At 43.5% G+C, this 22,384-nt stretch overlaps 2 protein-coding genes across 4 annotated transcripts; one reads left to right on the top strand and one right to left on the bottom strand.

Moving 5' to 3' along the window:
- Positions 1–1,796: 1,796 nt before the first annotated feature.
- tbce (tubulin folding cofactor E) lies at positions 1,797–14,316 on the bottom strand. Of its 3 annotated transcripts, none has more exons than XM_029776667.1 (17): positions 14,154–14,316; positions 13,705–13,886; positions 13,444–13,528; positions 8,218–8,394; positions 7,738–7,823; positions 7,253–7,352; positions 7,049–7,151; positions 6,536–6,612; positions 6,340–6,432; positions 5,967–6,031; positions 5,661–5,725; positions 5,166–5,318; positions 4,553–4,706; positions 4,199–4,267; positions 3,380–3,439; positions 2,559–2,650; positions 1,797–2,321 (listed from the first exon to the last, which is right to left on the bottom strand). In XM_029776667.1, the coding sequence occupies exons 2-17, from the start codon at positions 13,835–13,837 to the stop codon at positions 2,226–2,228; spliced, it is 1,608 nt and encodes a 535-aa protein (XP_029632527.1). In that variant the 5' UTR covers positions 13,838–13,886; positions 14,154–14,316; the 3' UTR covers positions 1,797–2,225. The 3 variants fall into 3 exon arrangements, with proteins under 3 accessions (XP_029632527.1, XP_029632526.1, XP_029632528.1); XM_029776666.1 differs by having other exon boundaries at positions 13,705–13,875; XM_029776668.1 differs by having other exon boundaries at positions 13,705–13,881; positions 14,154–14,201.
- Positions 9,267–22,384, top strand: LOC115208539 (RNA-binding protein 34). Its single transcript, XM_029776669.1, has 11 exons — positions 9,267–9,301; positions 19,088–19,241; positions 19,565–19,683; positions 19,785–20,001; positions 20,174–20,233; positions 20,420–20,463; positions 20,590–20,673; positions 21,011–21,074; positions 21,266–21,308; positions 21,413–21,531; positions 21,742–22,384. The coding sequence occupies exons 2-11, from the start codon at positions 19,104–19,106 to the stop codon at positions 22,159–22,161; spliced, it is 1,308 nt and encodes a 435-aa protein (XP_029632529.1). The 5' UTR covers positions 9,267–9,301; positions 19,088–19,103; the 3' UTR covers positions 22,162–22,384.

Raw genomic sequence — 22,384 nt, 5'->3', positions numbered from 1 at the left:
TCCAATTCTCTGCTCTTTTTTGCTTTTTGAGCCTGAAAGTGAAAGAATGTATATTATTGTTAGCTCACAGCTGCAGCAAACAGACCAGCAAAATGAGCCAACATCTGTCCAGCAAAATGAGACACCAATTGGCCTTTAGCATGACATATCAACTGGCCAGCAACAGGACACATCAATCAACCAGAGTGTTTTGCCGTCTGTGTTAAGACTTCCAGAATTTCCAGCCGTATTAAAAGTTACTTTAAAAAGCAGCATCAGTGAAAAGCACAATGCTGTTAATTCAGAAATGTCTTCTGGGAATTGATAAGGGGATAAATTACCAACAAATATTGTATGAATGGCAAACTTTTTGCTGTAGAGCGAGATAGGGGAGACCAGATATTCCTGAGATGTCTGCAAGTGAGATTTCTGTGACTTTTAAAGTCAATACAATGTGTGATTTGTGACTTACAAGTTTTCCACTCAATGTTATTTGTATTGTTGTTATTTATAATAACCTGTTTAAAAGGTTCCTCAGGGAAAGGTTCCTGGAAGTACCTTTGGTGGTTCCACCGGTGTGGCAATCTGAGGAACTCATAAAGGTGTCTTCATTAACCTTTTTACTTTAGAGTGGGTGTACTTCTATACGTGTAATCAGGTGCGCGTCTTTACTCAACATTGACAGGAGCGCTCCAAACAAAAGACAATGAATAAAATTGACAAAACTCATAAATGGAATGAAATAAACCAAAACGTGTTTCTTACAAGTGTAGTACAGGTTGTGAGCTCTGCAAACGTGTCCACTCCGACAAAGAGAATGGTAAATGACTATAAAAATAATATATTGAATGCATTAGCAGAAATTACAGTAACCAAAAAAACATTGTAGATTAGAAATTATGGGAATTAACAGTAAATGTAGGCTACTACTGGTGACATGTAATGGGGAATTGATAGACTCTAACATCAAAGGGCAAACAATTAACACAATGAAGTTAGGAAACAGTGAATGTGCACAAAATGGTTGGAGAGCGCATTCTAGAGAGAGATGTGCCTTGTGCATCTTAGCCACGCTCCCTTTCTTCTTGGACCGTGGCATCCCTGTGGCCTCCTCAATGGATTAATACACTGAGACAGGCGCGAATCACACAGGTGTCTCATTTGGCATGAAAAAAATCTATTTGCTACAACTAAACATATTGGTCGACCAACAGCCTATCGACCACATATTCAGAGCTATATTTGCATGAAAGTTTTAGGTTAATTTGACACCACATGATGATACTGGACAGCCTAATCTCAATCTCTTCATTCAAAGACTCAATCACGGACACTCTTACTGACAGTTGTGGCTGCTTTGCGTGATGTATTGTCGTCTCTACCTTCTTGCCCTTTGTGCTGTTGTCTGTGCCCAATAATGTTTGTACCATGTTTTGTGCTGCTACCATGTTGTTATGTTGTGTTACTACCATGCAGTGTTGGTATGTTGTCGTCTTAGGTCTCTCTTTATGTAGTGTTGTCTCTCTTGTTGTGATGTGTGTTGTCCTACATTTTATATTGTATTTTTTAAATATTTTTCATCCCAGGCCCCTGTCCCCGCAGGAAGCCTTTTGGTAGGCCGTCATTGTAAATAAGAAACTGTTCTTAACTGACTTGCCTAGTTAAGTAAAGAATACCTTAACTGCTGCCAAGTCACTAAAGGCCAAGCTACCATAGCTCAGGGATGGGAAAATCCCCCACTCAAGGGACTAAATGTCTCCTAATTCTCTTTTGCCTGGTGCCTCATTGAGTGAGAGTAATAACAGTCATTTCTTTTATTATTTATTGGATGATGAATTATTTTATTTATGATGTAAGCTGTTGATACGATCCTAATAAATACAAATACACATTGTTCACATCGTGCACACTTGGGTTGTGTTCATTAGGACAACTCTTATTGGACAAGTTCAGATGTTCCCTTCCTGTTTTACTCCGTTTTGGACAGTTATCTTCCGTTTTGTGCCAAATGAACATGACCCTGTGTTTCTTTCTCCTACATTGATTGGTCTCCTCTGGCTGAATAGGAGCTGCGCTGTGTTTTCGTCCCAGGTTTAGTGCTGTACATTTTTCCTCATGGATTTCGGAATATCGCTTAAACTTCAAATCCGGTTGCCTGGCTACCCAAACTCTTTGCTCCGGCCAAACGTTATGCCATGGAAGAACTCAGTTTGAGTCATCAGGCAGCCAATCCGGACCTTTGCGGATCACAACCAGCGGACAAGGACCTTGTCTCCGTCTTCGATGGAGTAGAACTGTAGCGGTTTCAGGTCATTGTCGATCTCAATCTCTTTGCCCTCCATCTGAGGAAAGACAAATGTCGTTTTAGGGAGCCCATTCCACTGCTAAGAAAGTGGGACTGCACCATTGGTCTATTAAACAGATTCACCTATGAGTGGCGAGTATGGTTACACCAACACAGAAATAAAACTAGACTGTGGGCTAGTCTAGGTGAGTAAGACCATTTCACCTAGTCTATTTAGACCCCCTTACCTTTGAGGTAGTATAGGGCAGTTTCTGTTGTCAGTAAACCTCTTTACCTTTGAGCTAGTGTAGGAGAGTTTCAACTCAGCACTCGGTATCTTTAGCAGTCTGTAGAGCAGCCCCTTCACTTTCTGAACAATCATGGAATCTAAAACAAATCAAAAGAGTGGAGTGATCCCTGAATATCTTTATTAAAATGCAATAGGTTACCGTCACTTCAATTGCTCTTACACTGAAGGTCACACACAGATGGTGCCATTTCATTAGGATCTTACATGCATGATCTTCCATTGGCACAAAGAGATTGAAGAGTATGAAAACAGTGGATAAGTGCAACTATTTATGATTTGGCGTGCCATTTTCACGTGGGTCTATGGTCAAGAGAGGACAACTTTATGCATTGTGCACACTGCCCAAAACATTGCCTGACAACGGCAAACATTCCAACGTCTGCAGTTGTTGGATGTTGACCACAATACAAAAAAGTCCAACACGTTTCCTATTGCCTAGTAAAGTGTCTCTTACTATAATTCTACACAGGTATCGAGGGTGTCAAATAGATGTACTTTCATTTGGCTCGGCTAGGTTCAGTTTATGGGGAAAAACAAAAACAAAAAAACAAAAAATCGGGGTCGCGACCTCCTTGCATGTTTTGTACTGTTATTTGAAAGCAGTCAGAAATGACAGAGGGAGAAACATTAAGAGGAACAGACATTTACCAGGGGCTATATGTGAGTCTGAGTCTGGCACATGTGAAAAGTCCTCTAACGTCCATGCACATCTCAATTCATTTGTTTAGCTACCGAACATAATATGATAATAATAATAATATTAAATGCCATCTAACTAGCTGATGAAGACAGGTGGGAGCCTTTACCTGGGAGTTTCTTCACCACAGATTTTCGGTCCGTCTCATCTGGACAAACAAATGTTATGCCTGGTGGGGGAGGTTTGAAAAGCTATATTACTCTTAAGAACTAATTAAGCAATAAGGCCCGAGGGGATGTGGTATATGGCCAATATACCATGGCTAAGGGCTGTTCTTACGCACGACGCAACGCTGAGTGCTAGGACACAGACATTAGCCGTGGTATATTTGCCATATATCACAAACCCACGAGGTGCCTTATTGCTATAATAAACTGGTTACCAACATAATTAGAGCAGTAAAAATGTTTAGTCATACCCGTGGTATATACGGTCTGATATACAGTACCATGGCTTTCAGCCAAATCAGCATTCAGGGTTTGAACCACCCAGTTTATAATGCAATTTAGATACTCTAACTCATCTCCTGACTCATCTCCTGAGTAAATATTTAGATGTGTTTATTGGGTCACAGCTCATGCAGTTCTGGGAAAGAGATTATTACGGTTGTTAGCAAATCATCAAAAAAATATTATTAATTCCAGAACTGTGTCATAATCCTGCTCTTGGGGGCCACACTTTTGTTTTTGCCTTAGACAGCCGATTACACTTATTAAATATTTGATGAGTTGATTAGTGGAATCCGGTGTGTAGTGCTAGGGCAAAAATCCCAGGACCAGGATTAAGTAACATTGCTTTACACAAATGTGCGCAGCCCCGGAATTTGTAACTTGACGCACCTACACAGGATCGCCATTTTGCATAGCTAATTGCGTTCATGCGTTGTGTACAGTATAAATTAGACTTAAGAGAAGTGAGGAGGACTCACTTAAGAGCTGGTTTTTCAGTGCAAATGGCTCTTGCTTCTTCAGTTCGCTGTCTTCTGGAGCTCCGTATTCTGAAAAACAAAAGAAAATCGAGCCTCTCTGTCAATTCATTGAATTCATAATGACTACAGGGCGGGAATTAGGATCACCATTGTCTCTTTGTAAGAGTGACATGGGTTGCGTTGTATCACTTCTTTCTCGGGATATGGGTAGCAGTACGGCAGATGTTTTTTTTCTTCAGAAATGCCTATAGTGGAGTAGATATAGGATGGGCTGTACCACTTCTCAGTGTGAAATAGGGTGTTGCAGCCGAGTGCCGGAGAAACCTTGGGAGGAATGTACCACTCTTGACTCACTCTGTATGAGACTCTGATAGCGGGGGTGCTGTGAGGTGAATTCAGCACTGGGGCGGTTCTGCTGGGGGTCTCGGTGTCCCCCGGATGCCAGCCACTCTAGCCCGAACATCTTGCAGTAGTCCAGCTCCGCCCCCCTCCTGTCCTCAGGCAGGACCTACAGGTAACCACAGTAACAGGGAAAGAGAATGGAGGATTTCAGCAAGCGCATCTGCAAACACTGATGTATTCAGTAGAAGATGCGAGAAGGAAACATATATAGCTTTAAAGGAACATTTCATAATGTCTAGATAAAAGTTGTGAAGTTCCAAGACATTATGCCTCAATCTCGAATGAAGATATAGTATGCACTGTCTAATTTCCTGGTTTTCTTCAGTGCATATCTTTTCCATTCATTTGGGATGGAGGCATAGAGCTGGATCTATCACTGCGATTACTTTAGGTTTGCGTGCGCAGTGGCTGACCATTAATCGCACCAGTATAAATTGCATGTCGGCCATGTGGGGATCAACTGTAAGAAGCCGGGTCTGTCGTTCAGAACCGGGTATATTAAAATGGAGCTTAATGAACACCCCCAGGTTTGGCGGTAGCGTTAAAACAGAGGACGGGGCCTCACCGTCCACCTGTTGAGGGCCTCCAGCCGGCCCACCCTGGCAATAAGCAGCTGCATGGCCGTGGCGGGGTTCCTTTCCTGGCTCAGCAGGGGGTTCTGCCGACACGACAACCGGACCAGGCTCTGCAGCTTCTCTAGCTCGTTTATTACCGACCACTGTGTGTGTGTGTGTCAATGAATGTGTCAGTGAGTGAATGAGATTGTAAGAGTGTGTTGGTGAGTTTGTGTTTGTGTGCAATTTTTTTTATTGTTGTACGTATTGCCGTGTCAGTGTGTAAGCACAAGCAAGTGTATGTGCAGGGTTGAGAGAGAGAGAGGAGAAAGGGTTGAGTTAGAAGGATTTCACATATTCTCTCTTACTATCCATCATCACAAAACAAGTATTAACTTTTTGCAGACTTAGTGACATTCATCAAATTTGTTTAGTAATTAATCATTTATATATCCGGATACATTTCACTACGATCAAATCTTTCTTAGAAGACAGACAACACTCACCTCTGAAATGTTGTTGCTGTTAACTGCCAGAATTTTCAGGGCAGGAAACATAGCTGTATTGCAACCTTCAGAAGACGTGATAAAATAATCATTTACAGAGTCTTACCGGTATACTCAATGCCGATCTTTCGCCCTTACAGTTCTACACACGTCAAATGCCTGTGTCATCGAAACACATATCCACATGCATCTTCTGGGATCTTGTTCAACTACCTCTACTGCTATGCTAATTCAACTTGACTTCCATTAACAAACACGTCAAAAAAAGTGTTACGTTTTTCAAACAATGTCCGACGTAAACTTTACCAGGCAGTGCGTCATCAAACCGCAAGGTTGACAAACCAGTCTTAGACATATTTAGATTCTCCAGTCTGAAATTCATGAAAAACATGGATGTAAAAGGTTACACTTTATGGTAAATTACATTATAAATGATACATAAGTTATTATAAATGTTACAAATGCTTATTCATTGAAATGCTAATGTTTACAAATAATGACATTTATTAGGATAATAGTATACATTTTGTTGTTGTTGATAACGCTCAGTAAAGTGAAGTACTCCCAAGAACTATAAATGCACAAGTCGAAGCTAACAACAGGGCTATGTCATTTGTCATAAGGTGTAGCGAACAGTTATGAGAAGTGTCTGTGTTGGTACGGTTTTGCCCGCTCTTACCTAGGCAGTTCGCCAATACTCAGTACGGTTCTATCAACCAAAGGGTTTGTTGAGAGATCCAAAACTGTCAAAGACTGTAAGACATTGTTTGGCCTGCGCGAAAGAGGCGGAAATACAAGTCAGTCCTATATGTTGCTTTAGAAATAAAAAAAACTACATCTGAACGGAGACCCAAAACAGACGAATAAAACCTTACTTCTGTAGTTCAGTGATGTCATTCTCAGAGACGTAGAGCTCTTCCAGCAGTGGCCACATGGGGGCACACTCAAGCAGCTAACAGACCAACACCAAAGGGAGATGGGGTAAATGTAAAGAGACTCAGCATATAGATCAGTTCTTCTCATTTCATTAGGCCTTCACATGTTTGCACCAGCTCGTTAATTAACATATTGTGCACTGCAACTTAATTATCTATTACCGTATTAACTGGTACAAAAACACCTTTAAAAATAAAATCAGCCTACAATATTGTATTTCCTTCACATGGGATCGATCCGAATTAATCTTTCATCAATTCCTCACATCCTATCTCCTCGCCTCCTTCTCAACCATATTGGTGGATAAAATCCAAGGTTCTTCCCCTCCAGCCTTCTTCTCCAACGGGTTTTGAGAAGGATGTAAGCATAGAGGATGCGAGGAATTGAGGAAAAATGAATTGAGAAAGAGACCCATAATGCCTAAGGGAAAGGTACAGGGTGGTGGCTGTCACCTGAGGCCACGTGAGGGCACAGTTGGTGAGGGAGAGGACCCTGAGGCAGGAGAAGGCCCGGGGTCGCACCGTAGGGTTGGAGGGCACACGCAGTCTGTTGTGGCTGAGGGGAAAGAGGACAAGAGAGACAGTCAGTGAGGGGATCAGAGTTTGAGAAAAGTGAGGCACAAAAACACACACACATCATTATTCAGCGTGATCTACCTGAGCTGAAGCTCTTTGAGTTCCTCCATCTGCTCCGTGACGGCCATCACATCGTCCCAGCAGCACAGGAGGTTCCCACACAGGTCCAACATCAGCACGTCTGACAGGGACCATTAAGGATGTAGTTGTAGTACACCATCAGCTAAATGTCCAATCAACGCTTCCCCCAAGCTAATTCAATTGGGTGGGTGGACTGTACATTTACTAATGAGACACATGGGGCTGCATCCCAAATAACACACACATTCGCTAAAGTGCACTACTTTTGACCAGAGCCCTAGTCAAAAGTAGTGCACCATATTGGGAAAAGGGGTGCCATTTGGGACGCAAACATGGTGTAAAGTAGCTACATATCACAGTAAGTCCAGGTCAGAGAAGTGCACTCAAGTATTATTAACATGAACAATTTCATATGATTGATAGTTGTAACTTTTTGGACATGAGCACTTATTTAACTAATTAAAAGCTACTAAATGAAAGGATACGGGGAGTGGTGTTTCGGATTTCATTTGCAGGGCCCGGGCTGGAAACCTCGCACAACCTCAGTGCAACATCAGTCAGGTTTTCCACCCTGTGGAGGAGCACAGATGACAACGCATTACACTGAATAAGTACAGATGACTGCAGATCAGATAAGTGAAACTCTGTTGGAGTGTGGTGCAGTTCAACAGTCCCAACTCAAGTGCATTAGCCTACTTTTTGTAACCATTCTTTACTTAACATTTATTTAACCTTTATTTAACCAGGGAATACCCTTTAGGTTAGAAACCTATTTTGCGAGGGGGGCCTGATACTGGCATCCTCTGGTATAGGTGGTATGCTTTAACAATATTCCAAACAGTACATACAGAGTTGACCGTACAAATAAGCACACTTGGGGACAGATTCCCCGAGTCAGATTAAGCCTAGCCTTGGACTAAAATGCACTCTCACTCTCAGGCTCCAAAGCCTTGTTGTCCCCTTACTTCTGTTTCTCTGTGATGGCCTCGAAGCCCACCATCTCCACCGTCCTCGTGGAGATCTGGATCTCCTCTCCCAAGACCTGCTGGACCTCCATCTCGTAACGCCGCCTGATGGCCGTCAGGTAGTCCACCCCGAAGCTGGCCTTCTTAGGCCGGACGAAAGAGCCTCCCTTCGGGTGCCTTAGGTGGGGTGGAGGGGGGAGAGAACCTTTGTCTGAGAGCAGCAAAACACATAATGGCCACATTCCAAACCCCAAAAAATTATGTTTCCCATTTCCTTTTTTGAGGGTGGAGACTTCATTTTTGCCGGAACTCTCAATTTCTAACACGTATGAACACAGAAATGAATCAGCTGACCAAATTACGCAATATTTGACTTATGGGTTAACAGAGATTAGGATGACACCTATACTAGATAGGGTTTACTTTATGTCTTGTTTTGTACGCTTTGTACAAATAATAAAACGCAGAACTACAGGATGTTTCTTAACATAACTCTTTATTAACTAGCTACAACTACATGTTCGCCTATCTCCAACCATGATCAACTGACGATGCCCTAGCAGTCTGGGTGGTGTTAACCAATCACTGCACAGTAGGATACGGCGGTAAAATGCATCCAATTATAATTCAGTATGTATTCACATATGAATATTACATCCCCCTTCTTTTAAAACAAAATACAAATGTTTACATATTATAAGCTTTTCTTTTGAATACATGCTCTGAAGTTTGAACTCAAGGTAAGTAACCATTTATATTGCATAACACACCAACTGAATCAACATAGACTCTGAAACAATGATCCAACATACTGTTACTTTTAGAACAAGGGATTCTCAGCAACTCAGCTTTCACTGTAGAAATGACATCTTAACATTTCAAACAAATACGATACCAAAGCATTTCAAGTGAACTTTCAATAACAAGTTTACAGTCTGGAACTCTTTTAGGGCAGCGAGCCGCCTACACCCTTTGACATTTCACAGGTCGAGGACAGCTCTGGGCTTGACCTCTCTTCCTGACCTTGTGCAATATGATGTTGAGCATGCTTCTGTGTCAGTCAACAGCTCTTGTGGTGTTGCAGGTAAGTATGGTGTATGTTGTGCTGTGTGTGTGTTTAGTCCATCACGTACTCTTTCAGGGGAACAGTTCATCTCATCAGTGTGTTGTTCTTTTGTGTTCAGTAAGTGACGACGATTGCGGCGGTACACTGCTCCTTCTGCTGTGCGGACGTGATATGAACGTTCAGTGTCAGCTGGCTGGATGACGACTGCTGGTTTCCAGAGGCCATGCTCCTGGATTCTAACTGACTCTCCGTCGATCAGTGGTGGCAGTGGTCTAGCTGACCTGTCGTAGTATCGCTTTTGTTGTTGTTGTCTCTGTGCACGTTTTCCATGCATTTCATTGTAGCTGACGACCTCAGGTTGCAGCTGCTGGTTGGTGCTGGGAAGGGTTGAGCGAAGTCTGCGGCTCATCAACAGCTGGGCTGGTGATTTGAAGTTGTCAACTGGAGTGTTGCGGTACTCAAGGAGACTGAGGTAGGGGTCTCTCTTGTCTGCTTTTGCTTTGTCCATGAGTGATTTAGCAATCTGCACAGATTTTTCAGCAAGGCCATTACTTTGAGGGTAATGTGGGCTTGTGGTGACATGTGTGAACTCCCATGCTTTTGTGAAGGATTCAAACTCATTTGATTTGTAACAGGGCCCATTGTCAGATATTAAAGTCTTTACAATGCCATGCCTGGCAAAGGCTGCTTTTAGCTTGAGTATCACAGCTGCAGATGTGGTGCTGTGAAGCTTGTCGAGTTCGAAGTATCTGCTGTAGTAGTCCACTGTTACGATGTTGTCCTCGTTGTTCCAGGTGAACAGATCGGTTGCCACGACCTGCCAGGGTCGGTCTGGGATACAGTGAGGTAACATTGGCTCTTTGGTGTTTGAGGGGCGTCTTTCAAGACAGATGGTGCATCTACCAACAATGTCCTCTATTTGTTTGCACATTCCAGGCCAAAACATAATGTCCCGTGCTCTCTGTTTGCACTTTTCCATGCCCATGTGTCCAGCATGGATCTTTGTCAAAATCTCTTCTCTGAGACTGGTAGGAATAATGATTTTCTCTCCTTTGAAAATGATTCCGTTGATCTGTGATAGTTCATCACGATGGTTCCAGAATTTTGAGACGCTCTGAGGACATTTTCTCCTCTCCTCAGGCCATCCATCCTGTATGACTTCCCTCAGCTGTGTGAGTTGAGAGTCCTTTCCTGTTTCTGCTTGGATCTCCTTCAGTTTTGTGTCACTAACTGGTAAGTTGCTGTACACAGTGTGTACTTGCATGTCCATGCCTTCACTGAGGCTGCTGTCCTTGTAGGTAAGAAACTTCCTGGAGAGTGTGTCTACGACAGGGATGTCTTTGCCTGGACGGGGAGTGATTGTGAAGTCGTATTTTTGTAGTTGAAGGATCATTCTCTGTAGCCTTGGCGGGGCTGCAGCTAGTGGTTTCCTCATGATTGACTCAAGGGGCTTGTGGTCGGATTCCACAATGACTTGTCGTCCATATACGTACTGATGGAAACGTTTACATCCGAACAGAATGGCATAGAGCTCCTTTTCAATTTGAGCGTAGTTGATTTCACAGTCTGTGAGAGATTTGGAAGCGTAGCCGATGGGCTTTCCTTCTTGCAGTAGCACTGCACCTAGTCCATACTTCGACGCGTCCACTTGGAGTCTGAGCTCTTTGTTGGGGTCGTAGTAGGCAAGAATTGGTTCTGGTTCTCTCGTGATCAAGTCTTTCACATTCTGGAAAGCAATGTCGTGTTGCTTGTCCCAAAGAAACTCACTGGACTGCTTAAGCAGTTGACGCAGGGGTGCATTAGCATTGGAGAGGCTGGGTGCGAACTTGGATAAGTAGTTGACCATGCCAAGCACTGTTTCCAGCTCTGCACGGTTTTTTGGTGGCTCCATTTCTTTTATGGCTGAGATCTTCTGTGGATCTGGCTTGATTACATTCGCTGTGAGAAGATGTCCGAAGTAGCTGACCTCTGTAGCGCCGACTGTGCTCTTCTCTGGGTTGAGCCGGACTCCTCTCTCGCGGGATCTTTGCAGCATCGCGCGGAGGTTTCGGTCGTGCTCCTCTTTGGTTCGACCATAGACAAGGATGTCATCCACAATTGCCACAACTCCGTCGAGGCCTTCGTACACTTCGTCGATCTTTCGCTGAAACTCGTCTTGGGCTGAGATAATCCCAAAAGGCAGGCGACGGAACCTGTAGCGTCCAAACGGTGTGTTGAATGTTGTGAGCTTAGATGACTCTTCTGTGAGCTTGATAGCCCAGTAGCCTGATCTAGCGTCCATGACACTGAAGTAGTGTGCTCCCGCTAGCTTGTGTGTGATGCCATCTAGCGTCGGTAAAGGGTAATGGGGCCGTTTGATAGCCTTGTTCAAGTCTCTTGGGTCGAGGCATACTCGGAGCTTGCCTGTGCGTGGTTTCTCCACCACCACTAACGCGTTTACCCAGTCGGTCGGTTCTGTAACCTTGGTGACTATGTCAGATTGCTCCATGCTCTCCAACTCTTTCTTCAGACGGGCACGGAGAGCAAGGGGAATCTTTCTCGGGGGGTAGACCACAGGGGTTGCGTCTGGGTCAAGGTGAATGGTACATTCTCCTGGGAATAATCCTATTCCTGTAAAGACATCAGCAAACTCCTCCAGTACATTTCCTGTCTCTACTGGTGCTGTTACTGATAAAACTAGCTTGATGAGGTCCATGTCTAAGCATGCTTTAAGACCTAGCACTGCAGGTGCTCTAGTGTCAACAACGTAAAAGTCTAACATCATGTCACTTTCCTTGTATTTGCATTTGAAAGTGCATGTGCCTTTTACTGGGAGCTGTTCACCACCATAACCAGTCAGTCTGCGCATGGTGGGCTGTAGCTCGCACTCAGATGTCAAGCTGCGGTACTTATTCAGAGGAATAATGTTTACTTGTGCACCAGTGTCTAGTTTGAACTTTAGCTTTGTGCCTTGTGTTCCTATCTCAATGTCAGCAAAGGCTTGCTCTGTCTCTGATATGTGACTTTTTCCTGTCACTGAATCAATAAACAGTTCATCATCATTTGACTCTTTGATTGACATTTCATCTTCACTCACTGTGTGTACTGTTTTTCCACGGTAAGCTCTGCACACTTTTGCAAAGTGATTCCATTTACCACATTTAGTACACTGTTTGCCTTTAGCTGGGCAATTTCCTTGTTCGCCATGCACTTTGTATCCACAATATCCCCATGTTTTGGGGCGTTTTGAGTCTGTGTCGCTCTGTTTTGGAGTTATGTCTCTCTCCGTTCTGAAACGCGCTCTCTGGGCACCGGAGGTGTGCTTTGATGTCTGCCTGACTGCGTGCACTGCTTGTTCACGTGATGCGCTCGTGCTGCGGCGCGAAATGGTTTTCATCTGAGCCTGTGCTAGCTCGTGAGATCTAGCGAAGTCGATAGCTTTGTCCAGCGTTAGCTCAGACCCAACATTCAAAAGTTTCTCTCTCACTCGCGGTGAGTGTATTCCAAATACAATACGGTCCCTGACCATCTCATCCTTGTTTGCATAATCACAGTCTTTCACAAGCAGACGCAGCCCAGTCACAAACGGTTCAAAAGACTCGCTAGCTCCCTGTACTTTCTCATGGAATTTGTACCTAGCGAAAATTGTATTAGTCTTCGGCACAACATATGCTTCAAAACGATCGTAGTATGTTTTCAGTACCTTTGATTCAGCCTCGATAAGTGTCCATGTGTTGTAAATATCTCTCCCTTTTTCACCGATCCAGAGGAGCAGGTAGCTACATTTTTCCTCTTCTCCTCTTTCCTTCAGAGGACCCGTGAACATTAGCTCCACATGCTGTTTGTACTTACGCCATGCATCAGGTAAGTTTGTAGACTCCCAGTCCATTCGAGGTGAAGGAACTCCAGAAAAATCCATCTTTTAAGACCATTTACTCTGACACCATGTCTTGTTTTGTACGCTTTGTACAAATAATAAAACGCAGAACTACAGGATGTTTCTTAACATAACTCTTTATTAACTAGCTACAACTACATGTTCGCCTATCTCCAACCACGATCAACTGACTATGCCCTAGCCGTCTGGGTGGTGTTAACCAATCACTGCACAGTAGGATACGGCGGTAAAATGCATCCAATTATAATTCAGTATGTATTCACATATGAATATTACACTTTACCTGCAAGTGAAGTAGTGGACACCTTCATGGCTGCCATCGTGTTTGCCTCGATCAGGGTTGTCCCACTCCACACCAAGCCACAACCCTAAGCAAAGAGGCATTGGTAAGCACAGACATTTAATAAGTACTTGGTTATAGTATATGACCAAGAATAATGGAGAATTTCTCTCAAACAGTGCTGCCACACCCACCGTTGATAACGCTTATGTTATTTTGCCTATTATAACCATATCCCAAGCAGTCTGTAGCTAGTTAGCTTACCTGCAGTTGGCGGTACAGTGCCAACAAACCGCACCGTGCCACGCTCCCCGTCACAAGCCACACGTCTGCCCACTGCGTCTGATGGAAGGCCCTCGTGCATGGTGGTGGGTTGTGTCTGGTCAGGGACTCTCATTGTACTCACTGTATTTATAACGTTGGGTATAATTCTACCTATATATGTACAATGAAAAAGAATGAGCAGGTAAAGCCTTCTGTACTTACTGTACTTTGACAGCGCTGTTTAAGAAAGAGTTAGGTAATAACGTTATAGTAGCTAGCTAAAATACTTGCTGTCATATCAACTCCCAGGAAACTGCGACGTTGTTTAGCTTTATTTGCTTGGCTAGCTAGATTAGCTACAACACATATCTTCACGCCAAAGAAACACGAGTACTACTTATCCACAGAATCGATATGCTGTTATTTCCAAATATTTGTTTGATAGTTACCTTAATCAGAGAGTGTTGGTCATATTTCGTAGCAGCATAAATAATCACAGCTCACAACATCCCGACAGGAAGTAACTGAATATGATGAGGCACACGTTTGTCGTACAAGTTTGATGGATTATTAATGATTAAGTTATCGGCAATAAACGTTATTTTAGTATCATTATTTAAATAGCTATCATCGTTATAATCAGGTAATCAATGCGTCAATATTTAGATCACTGGATGAAAGCCCACCAGTATGTTACAGCTAGGAACCATTTACAATTGCGTTGTGCATGGTAGGATATAATTAGGTGAAGGACAGGCCTTCGTTGACTACGTGCGTGAGTAAATAGCTACAGTTCTTTTTGGCATCAACAAATAGTTCTAATGAGATGTGTTCATTAGAACTTTCCGTCCAACTTATTTGATTAATTATTTCCATGATAAAAAGCACGTTTTTATAAGATTGTCTCATTCAAACCAGCTGGGATCGACCATCGAGAACATTGAAGTGAACTGACCATGAAAAATAAACTTTGTGGAGAGAGGTTAGTCGCCATTCCACGAGTGTCCGCATGTAACTAACGTTAATAATTATGTTCAATTTGTACATTGTTGGAAATACAAGGTAGTTGGTGAAACTCACACTGTGTATTACACTGAACTAACATTTTATCGCAACATGTAAAGTGTTGGTCCCATGTTTCATGAACTAAAATAAGATCGCAGAAATGTTCCATATGCACAAACAACATATTTCTCTCAAATATTGTGCACAAATTTGTTTACATCCCTGTTAGTGAGCATTTGTCCTTTGCCAAAATAATCCATCCACCTGACAGGTGTGGCATATCAAGAAGACAATTAAACAGCATGATCATTACACAGACATATGTGGCAAGGTATACAGACAATCACGGACTACAAAAGGAAAACCAGCCACGTTGCGGTCACGGATGTCTTGCTTCCCGACAAGCTAAACACCTTTGCCCGCTTTGAGGATAACAGAGTGCAACTGACGCCGCCCGCTACGAAGGACTGTGGGCTCTCCCGACAGACATGAGTAAGACATTTAAGCGTGTTAACCCTCGCAAGGCTGCCAGCCCAGACGCTGATCCTCAACACATGGGCCCAACAAGGGTGTGTGCTCAGCCCCCTCCTGTACTCCCATGACTGCATGCCCACGCACACCTCCAACTCAATCATCAAGTTTGCAGACAACACAACACTAGTAGGCCTGATTACTAACAATGATGAGACAGCCTACAGGGAGGAAGTGAGGGCCCTGGGAGAGTGGTGCCAGGAAAATAACCTCTCACTCAACGTCAACAAAACAAAGGAGCTGATTGTGGACTTCAGGAGACAGCAGAGGGAGCATGCCCATATCCACATCAACGGGACCGCAGTGGAGAAGGTGGAAAGCTTCAAGTTTCTCGGCGTACACCACTGACGATCTGAAATGGTCCACCCACACAGACAGTGTGGGGAAGAAGGTGCAACAGCACCTCTTCAACCTCAGGAGGCTGAAGAAATTTGGCTTGTCACCTAAAACCCTCAAGCTTTTACAGACGCCCAATTGAAAGCATCCTGTCGGGCTGTATCACCGCCTGGTACGGCAACTGCCCAACACATAACCAGGGGCAAACTACCTGCCCTCCAGGACACCTACAGCACCCAATGTCACAGGAAGGCCAAAAAGATCATGAAGGACATCAACCACCCGAGCCAAGGCCTGTTCACCCCACTATCATCCACAAGGTTAGGTCAGTACAGGTGCATCAAAGCTGGGACCGAGAGACAGAAGCTATTTTTCAATCTCGGGGCCATCAGAATGTTAAATAGCCATTAGTAGCTGGATTCCACCCAGTTATGCAATCATGCCTCTTAGAGGCTGCTGCCCTATATACATACACTTGCAGTCACTGGCCACTTTAATAATGGAACACTAGTTACTTTAATGTTTACATACTGCTTTACTCATCTCATATGTATATACTGTATTCTATTCTACTGTATTTTAGTCACTGTCACTCTGACATTGCTCAATCTAATATTTAAATATTTCTTAATTCTCTTCTTTTACTTTTAGATGTGTGTTTGGTTGGCCAAAGCTTTTGATACGATAGTCCATTCTTGTGGGCCGGCTAAGGAGTATTGGTGTCTTTGAGGGGTGTTTGGCCTGGTTTGCTAACAACCTCTCTCAAAGAGTGCAGTGTATAAAGTCAGAACATCTGTTGTCTCAGCCACTGCCCGCCTGTCACCAAGGGTGTACCCCAAGTCTCGATCCTAGGCCCCACACTCTTCTCAATTTACATCAACAACATAGCTCAGGCAGTAGGAAGTCCTCTCATCCATTTATATGAAGATGATAGTCTTATTCTCATCTGGCCCCTCCCTGGATTTTGTGTTTAAATGCTCTACAACAAAGCTTTCTTAGTGTCCAACAAGCTTTCTCTGCCCTTAACCTTGTTCTGAACACCTCCAAAACAAAGGTAATGTGGTTTGCTAAGAAGAATGCCCCTCTACCCACAGATGTGATTACTTCATCTGAGGGTTTAGAGCTTGAGGTAGTCACCTCATACAAGTACTTGGGAGTATGGCTAGATGGTACACTGTCCTTCTCTCAGCACATATCAAAGCTTCAGGCTAGAGTTAAATCTAGACTTGGTTTCCTCTATCGTAATCGCTCCTCTCTCAGCCCAGCTGCCAAATTAACCCTGATTCAGATGACCATCCTACCCATGCTAGATTACGGAGACGTAATTTATAGATCGGCAGGTAAGAGTGCTCTTGAGCGGCTAGATGTGTCCTATAAGGAGCATTGGTGAAGAACATCACTGCACTCTATACTCCCCTGTAAACTGGTCATCACTGTATACCCATCGCAAGACACACTGGTTGATGCTTATTTATAAAACCCTCTTAGGCCTCACTCCCCCCTATCTGAGATTTCTACTGCAGCCCGTCTTCCTTCAAATACAACACCTGTTCTGCCAGTCACATTTTGTTAAAGGTTCCCAAAGCACACACATCCTTGGGTCACTCGTCTTTTCAGTTCGCTGCAGCTAGCGACTGGAATGAGCTGCAACAAACACTCAAACTGGACAGTTTTATCTCAATCTCTTCATTCAAAGACTCAATCATGGACACTCTTACTGACAGTTGTGGAGGCTTTGCATGATGTGTTGTTGTCTCTACCTTCTTGCCCTTTGTGCTGTTGTCTGTGCCCAATAATGTTAGTACCATGTTTTGTGCTGCTATCATGTTGTCGCTACCATACTATGTTGTTGTCTTAGGTCTCTCTTTATGTAGTGTTGTCTCTCTTGTTGTGATGTGTGTGTGTTGCCCTATATTTTTGTTTAATTTATCTTTGATCCCCCGTCCCCACAGGTTGTTTGCCTTTTGGTAGGCCGTCATTGTAAATAAAACATTTCTTAACTGACTTGCCTAGTTAAATGAAATAAAAAAAATTGTTGTGAATTGTTAGACACAACTGCACTGTTGGAGCTAGGAATGCAAGCATTTCGCTACTCCCGCAATAACATCTGTTAAATACACTACCGTTCAAAAGTTTGGGGTCACTTAGAAATGTCCTTGTTTTCCATGAAAATATACATGAAATTAGTTGCAAAATGAATAGGCAATATAGTCAAGACATTGACGAGGTTATAAATAATAATTGTCAAAGAATCCTCCATTTGCAGCAATTACAGCCTTGCAGGCCTTTGGAATTCTAGTTGTCAATTTGTTGAGGTAATCTGAAGAGATTTCACCCCATGCTTCCTGAAGCACCTACCACAAGTTGGATTGGCTTGATGGGCACTTCTTGCGTACCATACGGTCAAGCTGCTCCCACAACAGCTCAATAGGGTTGAGATCCGGTGACTGTGCTGGCCACTCTATTATAGACAATTGGCATGCGGACTGCAGGAATTTCCAGAGCTGTTGCCAGAGAATTGAATGTTAATTTCTCTATCATAAGCCGCCTTCAACGTCGTTTTACAGAATTTGGTAGCACGTCCAACCACCCTCACAACTGCAGACCACGTGTACGGCATCATGTGGGAGAGCATTTTGCTGATGTCAACGTTGTGAACAGAGTGCCCCATGGTGGGGTTATAGTACTGTATGGGCAGGCATAAACTACGGACAACGAACACAATTGCATTTTATCGATGGTCATTTGAATGCACAGAGATACGACAATTGGCCTCTCGTCGTGGTGACATTCATCTGTCGCCAACACCATGTTTCAGCATGATGATGTGCGGCACCATGTCTCCAAGGCTCTGTACACAATTCCTGGAAGCAGAAAATGTCCAGTTCCATTGTGCATGTTTGGGATGCTCGGGATCTATGTGTACGACAGCGTGTTCCAGGTCCTGCTATATTCAGCAACTTCGCACAGCCATTTAAGAGTGGGACAACATTCCACACGCCACATTCAACAGCCTGATCAACTCTATGCAAAGGAGATGTCATGCTGCATGAGGCAAATGGTGGTCACACCAGATACTGACTGGTATTCTGATCTACGCCCCTACCTGTGACCAACAGATGCATATCTGTAGTCCCAGTCATGAAATCCATAGAGTAGGGTCTAATTAATTTATTTCAATTGACTATCATATGAAGTGTAACTCAGTAAAATCATTCAAATTGTTTCATGTTGCGTTTATATTTTTCAGTAAGTTGCTTCTAGTTAGCAACCAATTTCGTTTGGCAGCTCATTGGCACTGGATAGCCTACCTTTTGATTGTGTGTTACCTCTATGGATGTTCAGGAAATGCTTATGAAGATAGCTTGCTGCCCTTATGTGACGTCTTTTGTAGCAATAAATATTACACGTACCTTGGCATTCATGCACATCTAGCTACCTAACAAAGCACTGTGGTCGTGAACTGCTGCAGTATCTCATGAGTCTAACAATGTTACTTGTTTTTCCTTAGTAAGGAGAGGCCGTCCATGGACTATGTAGTGGGATCAGTATCAGGCAGCTTGTTTCCAAAGGAGTCTGCATCCAGTTCGGGATCTTTATCTGCCTTGTTCCAAGCTGCACCAGTAGTTGACACTCTGTTCTTTGTTCCTGCTCCCGCTCCCAAGGTAAGGCCAAGGAAAGGACGTAACAGGTCTTTTAATGATGCAGCCCAGCTAATTTTAGTTTTCCAGGATACCAAGGCCATGTTCAGTAGAGAAAATGTTTTTGAAATAAATGTGAAACGGAGTTTCTACCTGTCCACTAAAACACACTTTTGCTTTCCGTTGCAAAATGATAAATCAGTGTCCAGTAGGGACATAATACCTCCCCATTATCTGGAAAACCAACAGGATTACAGAGCTTGAGGGCCTGAGTCGTGTACCCTTGCTAGAATCTTCTTTGTTTGCCAACTGAGTGAAATTACAATTTACTTTTATTCCCTTCATAGCCTGAACCGAGGAGCGTGGAGGAGAAGGAAGGCGCAGTCACAAAAGTCCCGAACAACCAGAAACAAACGAAGAAAGCTGCAAAGGACAAATCGGCTGCAGACCTAAATCTAGAAAACAGGTGAGCGATAAAGTAAATGACATGCAAAAGAATATGCAAGAGATGTAGATTGATAGATAAAGATCTCTCTCTCTCTCCCCCATTCTCTCGCTCGCTTTCAGAGAAAGTGCGTTACAAAATGCTGACGAAGATGAACAGGTCCCAAAGATGCCCAAGAAGACTAAAAGGAAAGCTGTGGAGATGGGAGAAGGGGGTGCGACAGAGGAAGAGGACAGGCAGACAAAAAAAAAGAGGATTGGAGCCCAAATTGCGGAGGAGAGGGTAAAGCAGAAACGGACGGTGTTTGTCGGCAACCTTCCTCCCAGCTGCACAAAGAAGGTAACAGCAGCCCCAGTCCTAGTCGTTATAAGCAGTGACAATAATCTCATTGATTAGGTATGTCAACAGCAGACCTGGGTTCAAATAGCATGTGAAATCAAAGCAAATGAAAATGGTGATCAAGTGAAAATACAAATATGCCTTATGTTGTTTCCCTGTTTGGTTTTTCCAGACACTACAGCTTGTCTTCAAGGATCAGGGAGCCATTGAAAGCGTTCGATTTCGATCAGTGGTAAGTACTCCATTCACTGTATTAGATGAACCTAATACCCATCAGACAATGCGAGTGCTCATTTCCACTAGGGTTGAGCTTCTTGAATGCTTCATAGTAACGGATGAAAGATGATCTTAGTGTTACAACGCTTTCTGAAGACTCAACCCTGATCGGTGAAGCTAAAACATGGCATTTTTCTTGCAGGTAAGAGAGGATCCATCTATGTCACGCAAAGTAGCAGCTATTCAGTAAGTTTCCCAGATTTTTTTTTTTTTTACCATGACAAATGCTAACACTGATTGAATGGGAGTTTATCCATGGTAACATGACGCATGTATTCTCGAGTACTTTTTGTTGTTGCTTTCCCTCTCCAGACGCAAGGTTCACCCAAAGAAGCAGAGCATCAATGCCTACGTGGTGTTCGAAGCTGAGGAAGGAGCCGAGAAGGCATTGGAAAGGTAGTCACTGACAAGCTTTCAACTTGAATTTTAGCGTGACTGTTAAGTTATCATCTCGTAAACCCAGAACTAAAGTCTTGCTTAATTGCGTCAGATGCTCTATTACATTCCCCTTAAGAAATTTGAGAGCACCTGCGAAATCGTGATGTGAAAATTTAAATAAAGAAATAAATCTGCATACTAGAACAAAGTTGCTCATTAGTCGTCACATCCCACAGTCCGTTGAGAAGCTATATATACACACCATGTTACGCGCATCTGTCCGAGAGGTTAACATAAAGTGTTCTCTTTAGGCCCTTGTGGGTTAATATGGATTACACTACTTTAAATCTCGCAGGAACGGCATGGAGATTGAGAAAGACTTTCACATCCGGGTGGACAGGGTCTCCAAAAGTGCATCGGTAAGTGTCCCACGACACTGGATATTTTAAAAAGAACATGCCGAGCGTTAAGACCGGTATACTTGGTGGCAATAGAATGCACTTTCTGACCGTTAAAGGTCATACATTTGCTTAATCTTTTTGATTTTGTATAAACTTGTTTGAGCAAGGATGCTGCGACATCTATTGAATAGAATTGTTTTGTCTTTCAGCACGATCACAAGAGGTCAATATTCATTGGCAATCTACCATTCGGTGAGTAACTATAAGAGGGTTTACTTCCCTGTGAACTTGTCAGTCAAAAGGAAACCAATAACATGCAGGTTGAGGTTCATATTTCATACTGTATTAACTTGCAGATATAAACGAATTGCCACTGCGACAGCACTTTGAGGAGTGTGGCAAGGTGGAGGGGGTGCGGCTGGTGCGGGACAAGAACTCTGGAATGGGCAAGGGCTTCGGCTACATCTTATTCCAGGTGAGGAAATAAAACATTTCATATGCACCAGACCCGCTCAGAGATTATGTATGCATTTCAGGAGGCTTCCCACTACTGAGTTGGCCAAGTCTCATACTGCGGCCAATGCGTTGCATGCACACAGTTTGGGTTTAGACTACTAATTCATCTTATGAAACCTCTTTTCTAACTACACCCCTGCATCATCTCTAACGGCTGTTTTTGTTGTAGAGCATCGATGCTGTCCAGCTGGCCTTGAAACTAGACGGCTCCAAACTCCTCGAGAGGACGGTCCGGGTGAAGAGGTCGGTGGAGAAGGAGAAAGAGAAGAAAGTGGTGCACAGAGGGCCTAGAGGGAAAGAAAGGGAGACTAAGTGTGCAGGGAAGGAACCTATCAAAGGGGGATTTAAGGGGAGACTGGGCCAGGGCGGTCCCCAAAACAAGTCTTCCGGGAGGCCGCAGGGGAAGGGGCCTCAAATCAAATCGATGGGGAAGACATTCAAGAAAAGTCCAGGCGAGGCACAGAAAGCCACCACAGGCCCCTCTTCCTTCAAAGGTGAGATGGCAGACCCAAACAGCAAAAAAGCAAAGGCGAAAGCACTGAAGAAGAAACTCAAACCGAGGAAAAGGAATCGGGTTGTACACATTTGATGTGATGTATCGTTAAAGCAGAACATTTGTTGTACAACTATCATGGTGTGTAAATGTTTCTGATGTAACATCCAGGCCTAGCCACATTTCCAGTTGAAACATGGTTGTTTTTGGTTGGGGCTGTCCCACCAAATATGTATGTCAATCCCACCTAATGGTAAGGAAAACATTCATGAACTATTCTAGACATTAAACAGACTAAATAAAATTTGAAGAAGCAAAA

Source organism: Salmo trutta, chromosome 14 (genome assembly GCF_901001165.1).
Source record: "Salmo trutta chromosome 14, fSalTru1.1, whole genome shotgun sequence".
NCBI lineage: Eukaryota > Metazoa > Chordata > Actinopteri > Salmoniformes > Salmonidae > Salmo > Salmo trutta.
Note: the sequence above shows the minus strand (reverse complement) of the source record. Positions and strands in the feature narration are given on the sequence as shown.